This window comes from Otolemur garnettii, unplaced genomic scaffold (assembly GCF_000181295.1).
Source record: "Otolemur garnettii isolate 467f Iridium unplaced genomic scaffold, OtoGar3 scaffold00134, whole genome shotgun sequence".
Classification (NCBI taxonomy): domain Eukaryota; kingdom Metazoa; phylum Chordata; class Mammalia; order Primates; family Galagidae; genus Otolemur; species Otolemur garnettii.
Window position 1 is genome coordinate 2,508,232 of NW_003852529.1, and position 7,574 is coordinate 2,515,805.

Consider the following 7,574-nt stretch of genomic DNA (forward strand, 5'->3'; position numbering starts at 1 on the left):
AAAAAAAAAAAAAAAAGAAAAATAAAATAGAAAATAAGAAAATGTGATGGGCGGCACCTGTGGCTCAGTGAGTAGGGCACCGGCCCCATATACCAAGGGTGGCAGGTTTGAACCTGGCCCTGGCCAAACTGCAACAAAAAAATAGCCGGGTGTTGTGGCAGGTGCCCATAGTCCCCACTATTCAGGAGGCTGAGGCAAGAGAATGGACTAAGCCCAAGAGCTGGAGGTTGCTGTGAGCTGTAACGCCATGGCACTCTACTGAGGGCAACAAAGTGAAACCCCATCTCTAAAATAAATAAATAAATAACATAACATAAAGTAAAATTTAAAAAATGGGGATAACAGAGCTGTTCTAACGATTAAATGAGACAACATAGGTAATAAGCTCAGGACAATGCCTAGCCTGTCTGTAGACACTACTTGCTACCTGGAATCCACAACCATCATTATTGCTGCTGTTTGGGGACATAAGCTCCTGGTCTATGGCTGTAATGGAGATATCAAGGCCATAGCTCATGGCTTAGAGGACCTGGGAGTGGTTCACAAGACAAGCTAGGACTGAGTCACAGAACACTGGGGGCAGGACGAGTTATGTGGATAGTGAGTAATGACTATGTCTGGTGGGGGTTGTACATGGTACACCCCAGGGTCTGGACCACAGCTCTAGTTGCATCTTTCTGTCTCTGCACTAAAAGGCCTGAACTCCAGCTGATCTGTGAAATATCCATGAACAGAACCTTGAAGGGGGGGGGGACTTTCACACATCAAGCAGGCACACCACAAGCCCCACCTGGCCTCCATCCCACCACAGGTCCCAGGGCAGGGGTGGCAGTCAGGGACTTACCTGTGCAGGGCAGATGGCCTCACAGAGCTTGCAGGCAATGCAACGCTCCTCCCCAGATGGGTAACGGCGTAGTGCATGCTCCCCTCGGAAGCGTGGGCTCAGAGGACCCTTCTCAAATGGGTAGTTGATGGTGGCTGGCTCCCGGAACAGGTAGCTCAGGGTCATACCCAGGCCTGTGACCAGCATGGACGTGTTAAGCAGGGGTACCTCCCCTATCTATCTGTGACCAACCCCAGCCTGCCCTATTCCCTCACCCAAGCACCCACCTCGAATGAGCTCAGTCCACAGCAGGGTGCGTGCTGCCCGGTCAGTTGCTGCCCTCATGTCCATCTCAGGCTCCTGCACGTTCACATACTCTGCAGAGAGGAGGGCAGAGAGGGTATAGCAGGAAGCCTTGCACACACCTTTCCTTCCTCAGGAACCAGCTCAGGGAGAGGAGGCCTGGCCCTCACTTCCAGGTGCAAGAGCTGGCCTCCCCAGGGGACTGTTCATTCACCAAACCTTTCTACAGTCTCTGCAAGTGCCCTGTGAAGCCACCTCTGGCCCAGGCCAGTCTGTGTCTACTTTTCCTTGTGCTTGGGTGGCCATTTGAGCAGGGCTTGAAAGGAGAGTCAACAGAGTGGGCAAGGGGCTTGACATGGGGGCTGGCGAAGAGGCACAGGCATCATGACATGGCCCACATCTGGCAACTCCCTATCACAGCTGGGGGTACAGTATGATTACACCAGCAACCCCCGCAATGATGGATTCTGCCCACAGACAGTCTTATCATCATACTCTTTTTTTTTTTAAAGAGACAGAGTCTCACTTTATCGTACTCAGTAGAGTGCTGTGGCATCACAGCTCACAGCAACCTCCAACTCCTGGGCTTAAGTGATTCACTTGCCTCAGCCTCCTGAGTAGCTAGGACTATAGGTGCCAACCACAATGCCTGGCTATTTTTTGTTGCAGTTTGGCTGGGGACAGGTTCGAACCAGCTTCCCTTGGTATATGGGGCCGGCACCCTACCCACTGATCCACAGGTGCCACCTGTCATCATACGTATTTTAAGAGTGGAAACTGAGGCTTAAGACAGGGCCCTAACAAACCCAGGACCAGAACCCGGGTCTTCTCCTCCACCTCTGGCAGAATCCCAAGCAGAAATGCCTGAGGCTACTGGCCACCTCTGTACTCACTGTAGGTGGCTGCCACTGTGCTGCTGTGTAGACTCCGGCCACTGGAATATCCTGCAAGGAGAGCGACACTTTGTGGCTATGACCTCATGCCAGGAGACTGAGCTCCCCCAATCCCAGGAAAGACTCCCTAGGTCCTACCTGTGCTTGTAGCTTGGGCCAGGGCCCGCAGCAGCAAGGGTGTGGTCAGGCAGCGCATCTGGTGGCAAAAGAAGGGAGGCAGGATGGTGTGTGTCCAGGAGGCATCCCCTCTAGGAACTCTGACACTGTAGGAACCCTGAGCCTAGACTCTAGACAACTGGGTCTGGAGTGCCTGTCACAGGCACAGAGGCCCTTCCTGTTTCCAGGCAAGGCAGCTCCCAGTCTTTCACCCTAACCCAGCTCAGATGGGCTAAGATTTAGGGAGCTTCTGTGAACCCTAAGTTCTATCTCACCTCCTAAGAAGCCTTTAAAAGCCATCCCTCCTCCTGCCCCTCCCAGAGCTTCAGCCACCCATTTCAGTCTTCCCTCCTTCATCCTCACTAATCTGATCAAAAATAACACTACAAGCCATCACCAGCATGCACTGATAGCTACTTTCTGCAGGTATGGGGGGGGGGGGTCACATGTACTGTTATCTTGTCCTACAAATAAGGAACGCTGCTGCTCCATTAAGTTAAGTGACTCAGTGACAATAGGGGGATGGGCCGGGACTGAAACTAGCCCTCTGCCCCGGAAACCCTCAGTATCAAATTCCTTTTCCCAGCCTCAATGCTCTACTGGAACCGGCCCCCAGCCTAAGGAGGGACCTTGGGCAGGGGACGTCAACTGGCTTCAGCCTCCTCACCTATGAAATTGGGGGTCATGAGAACGAAGGGAGCTCGTACATGACAAAGGGTTGGGCCAGACCCTAGCACTCAGCCAGAGATCAAAGTGCCCATCACATGACCTGTAACCTCTAGTGGGCACACTGGGTCCTAGGCACCCAAGCCAACACCTTCTGTGACCTTCCCCATGACCTCTGACCCCACGGACGCCAGCCAGGAGGCGCATGCGCCCTGAGGCTGCGGACTCCTCGGTCAGCCTGCTGCACGCTGAAGGACAGAGGCCGCGGGTCCTGAGCAGGCAAAGATGAAGCCTGGTGCAGGGCTGGCGGCGCCAATGAAGACACCACACTCGGCCCCGACCCCGCGCTGCCCAGGCCTGGCCTTCACGGAAGTGCCCCGAATACCAACCTTGAAGTGCTGCCGCTCCCTCCCCGGCTCAAAGGCAGCTCAACAGGAGGCGGAGCCTACACGCTGAGACGCTGCCATGGAGCTGGCTGGCTTCTCTTTTTCTGCGCTGACCCTCCATGGTGTGGTCTTATTGGTCAATACAGCTGCTGACAGAGCCGGGATCCGGAAATATCCTTCTTTTGATTGGCTAGGATGGAGCGGGCGCTTGACGTTATGTTGGGAGCTGCCATATTGGTTTGAAGGCCAATAAGTGAGGACTTCGCGGCGGTGGAGGCGGGACGTCCGGGGCGTGGTTCAGAAAGCGGCTCCGGGTCGCCCTGGGCTTCGAGCGAATCGGCTGTGTCTGGACGGGGGCGTGTGATAGCGGTAGAGAAGACAGCGTGACGTTTAGAATCTCTGACCGTAGCGACTCCCCGCGCAAACGCTGGGCTCATGTGCGGCTTCATTTACTCCTCGCAGCAATTCCGTGGGGGAGGAACTACAAGGTGCATTAGTATAACGTTGCAGTTAAGGAAACTGAGGCACGCAGTATTTAGTAACTTTTCCCGGGCCGTAGACCTGCGGGGTGCGGCCACCTGACCGACTCCTGGGTCTGTATGAGGGCCGTCTCTCAACCACCTGCGTTGCCCCCGCCCCTGCGAATTCTGTGATGTGAGGCCTATGCAGGCGTTTTCGGGATGGTGGTCTGGGAAGGCTTCCTGGAAGAGGTCGTGTCTAAGCCGACGGTGAGTAGGAGTCGGGCAGGCCAGGAAAGGCAAAGAGGCACGTCTTGCGTACCGCAGAGGTCCTTGGACAAAGAGGACAAGCGTGCTAGTTGAGGAGAAGAGCAGGCTGAGTGTGGGCAAAAGGGACAGGAGCTTGGTGACTTATCTGGAGAGCTAGAGGCAGAGCCTCCTAACGATTTGGGACTTGTGGACCAAAGGTAGTCAGTCCCTGGAGGGTTTCAGGCTGGGGAGCGGCATGGTCTCTGCAAGCTTTGGGAAGATGAGCAGGTGTCCTGAGGAGGGCCCCGAGGAGAAGGAAGGTCATGGGATGTTGGCCTGCATCAGGCCCTGGCCGAGGCAATTAAAGTGTGGACTTGGGAGGTGAGAACAGGTGTCAGGCAGCAGGCCCAGGATCTGGGCTTTGGCAGCTGAATGGGTAGGGCCCAGGAGGATAAACAGGGTGGGTAAGAGGATGAATCCAGGGTGGGACATGGTGAGGGTGAGGGGTCTAGAGTTCTGAGAGGCCCCCATGGAGCTGCTGCTGCAGGACCCCAGCTGACCTAGGGGAGGGACGCGGGAGGCAGCTCTCTACATGAGCGAGGAAAGGGGACACCTGGAGATTGGGTCAGCAACTCCCTAATTTAATCTTCATAACAATCTCAGGAGGTGTCAATTTTCAATCTTCACTGCACAGATGGGGAAGCTGGGGCCCACAGAGGACAGGGCCCGTCTGCTGCACCCTCCATAGGAAAGTAGTGGCTCAGAGTGCTCTGTCTGTCCTCTTCTCCCAGGACACAGGTGGCTAGCATGGGAGGGTCACTGCACTGGTTCCCATGCCCCTCCTCGTGGCCAACCTTATTTAAGAGGTGGCTGAGAGAGGAAGGCTAATGCTGGTCTGTGGCCTTGGCTGTTCTTCCTCCTCGTGCTCCCTAGCTCAGGCCTGTCCCTGCTAGCTGGCAGAGCCGGTGGAGGACTCAAACCACAGGCTGTGGAGGGCCACCCCAGGCTCCCGCATGAGCTCAGAGCAGCGTGCAGCTGCAGCAGCGGGCCTCCATGGCCACCAGCAGCACCCTCAGATTACGCGGCGTGTGGGGTGGGTAGCGGAGGTCGTTGACCTTCTCCATCCTGGGGCTGCGAAGCAGGCAGGCACGATGGTGGGAGAATGTGTCGAAGGAGAACTTGCCGTGGTACCTGCCCATCCCGCTGGCACCTGCCCAGTAGCACAGGGAGAGAGGCGCTCAGGGGCAGCCCAGGGGGTCGTCAGACCTGGACTCTGCCAGTTACATACAGTGGGACAAAAGCAGGCTAGCTTCACCTCTCTAGGCCTCAGTTCCCCATCTGCCCAGTAGCTAATTATGGGGCACTGTGCATAAAGGGCTTGGCCCCAACTCTGGCACCAACTAGGGACATCAAGAGTTGGGACCAGATAGGCAACAGTGGTCAAGGGCATTGGTTCAAGAGCCAGGTGGCCTGGGCCTGAATCCTGGCTCTGCCACGAGTTAGCTATGTCACATTGAGCAAGTGACTGTGCCTTTGTGTGCCTCAACCTTCTCTGTACCATGGGGTGACAATGGTACCTACCTCCTGGGTTTGGGGGGGAGTAAGGGAGTGTTCAGGCCTGTGGACACAGCAAGCACTGTGTTGTTATGAGTCCTTCTCAGCATCTGGGTAGGGAGGCCAATAAGGACCCTGGGAGTGCAGGGGACACAGCCTAGGTGCAGTTAGGGGGTAATCAGGGAGGGCTTCCTGCAGTGAGTGAGGCCTGCCCCTCTGGATGTGGAGTTAATCATGTGAAGAGGGTGGGTAGGGACTTGTAGGTGGATTGGGGACACCTTGGCATGTCAGGGATCTGGGCAGGGCTCAGGCTACTGGAGCAGCAGTAAGGGACATAGAGGGAGGCCAGAGCAGGACCCCACAGCTAGAGCAGGAAGGGAGGCTGGCCTCAGGAGCTGAGTAAGGGCCTGGCTTGATGCCTGGAGACCTGGGGGAGGTTGTCCTCAGGGAGCAGCAGGATCAGATTCACTGGCAAACAGCCCTGGCCTCTCCCCAGGCATAGGGGTGGGATGAGGAGGGCTGCAGACTGGAGTAGGGAGCTGGGCAGGATCTGGTGGAAGGACCCAGATGAGAGTCCAGGCACAGGACTCAAGGAGGGAGTTGCAGAGCTAGGACAGCAGCCTTCTGGGTTCTCCTGTGTAATTGGCCACTATCCAGGAAGGGTGTAGGCGCATTGGGGGTAGCTTGCCAGGTCCTGCAGCCGTTCACTCTGACACTGAGTGACCTCAAATTACCCCCTCTGGCCCTACCTGTTCACTGAGGAGGAAATGGGGGATGGCACCCTGGATTGCACAGTCTGTCACTTCATTGGTGGGTCTAGCTCTGAGGTTTCCTGACTCCTGGCCAAGACTTTGCAGCTGCGTCAGGGCTGCTCTGAGGGACAGAGGTGGCATTGGTGCTTACCTGGACCTCCCCAGGGAAGGGGACCAGGCAGCAACCATCAACAGGGTAGAAATGGGGTGTGATGCCAAGGATTGGACTGAGGGGTTGGGGCAGGGGTTAAAGAATTGGCAGCTAAGGAGCAAAGAGAACACAGTAGGGGGTCTGCGGCGCAGCATGGTAGATGGGGTAATCACAGTTATGGTTTCTTTAAAGACCCACTAAAATTGTGTATCTCTGCAGAGATGAGTTCGGATACTATGGGGAGGAGAGCAGAATGGAGGTGCTGGGGTGGAGCATAGCCAGTGAGGAAAGGCACCCTTCCTTGTCCCTCTGCACTGAGATTGAGCTGGGACATTTCTCAGTGAGGATGTATGCAAGTGACACATGGAGTTCATTCAGGAATGGTGACAGCGGGCAGGATGGCAGTACCTACCCACTCCTCCGAAGGGCAGGCTGGTGAGCGTCATGTGCATGAAGCCGTCATTCCCACAGAAGCCCCCGCTGCTGGTCCGGGCCAGCACTCTCTTCACCACCTGGGAGAGAGCAGGGTATATGCCAGGCCACCTCCTTGGGGTGAACTCAGTGACACTGGTCTTGCTCAGAAAGAGTCTGAGGCCACTGTATCAGCTGAAATCAGGGCAGTGGCTGTATACTCGCCAGTCATCAAGGCTCTGACTTGGGACATGTTTCCTGAGCATCTGCTGCTTCCCCATGCAGAGTGCTGGGGACACAGACTCAGCCCACGGTGGGGCAGGAAACCCAGTGTCACCTGGGCACATGGAGAGTATAGTGGCACCTCCCGTGCCAGGTAGTCAGGGAGATGTCCTGGGGAGGGACATGATGTGCCTGCTGAGCCCATGATGGGGGCAGAGTTATTCAAAGCAGCAGAGCAGAGCTGAGGGGCTTGTGTGGTGTGAGCACAGGGGACATGAGACATGCACAGTGGTGTGGTCAGATTTGCACTTTAGAACATAAACTTGGCCCTTGCTTGACTTAGCGGGGACCTCCTTCAGTCTATAGGTTTATTTGAAGAGTGGTAGGAAAAAAAGATTGGTAGACACCACATAGTCACTACATGACAACTCCATTGTAATTTTTTTTTTTTTTTGAGACAGAGCCTCAAGCTATCTCCCTGGGTAGAGTGCCATGGCTTCACTGCTCACAGCAATCTCCAACTCCTGGGCTCAAGCGAGTCTCCTGCCTC

At 55.7% G+C, this 7,574-nt stretch overlaps 2 protein-coding genes across 2 annotated transcripts in view; both read right to left on the bottom strand.

Moving 5' to 3' along the window:
• The window catches only part of NDUFS8 (NADH:ubiquinone oxidoreductase core subunit S8), a 6,185-nt gene extending 2,847 nt beyond the window's left edge, over window positions 1–3,338 (bottom strand). The window contains exons 1-5 of the mRNA XM_003798303.3: window positions 3,231–3,338; window positions 2,158–2,215; window positions 2,020–2,070; window positions 1,111–1,200; window positions 845–1,017 (exon numbers count right to left, since the gene is read on the bottom strand). Coding sequence (XP_003798351.1) covers window positions 845–1,017; window positions 1,111–1,200; window positions 2,020–2,070; window positions 2,158–2,215 — 372 coding nt within the window. The 5' untranslated portion in view covers window positions 3,231–3,338. The remainder of the gene's footprint in view (window positions 1–844; window positions 1,018–1,110; window positions 1,201–2,019; window positions 2,071–2,157; window positions 2,216–3,230) is intronic.
• A 163-nt stretch (window positions 3,339–3,501) lies between these two features.
• Window positions 3,502–7,574, bottom strand: part of ALDH3B1 (aldehyde dehydrogenase 3 family member B1) — a 19,992-nt gene continuing 15,919 nt past the window's right edge. Inside the window, exons 9-10 of the mRNA XM_003798304.3 lie at window positions 6,804–6,903; window positions 3,502–5,144 (exon numbers count right to left, since the gene is read on the bottom strand). Of these exons, the coding sequence (XP_003798352.1) occupies window positions 4,954–5,144; window positions 6,804–6,903 (291 nt within the window). The 3' untranslated portion in view covers window positions 3,502–4,953. The remainder of the gene's footprint in view (window positions 5,145–6,803; window positions 6,904–7,574) is intronic.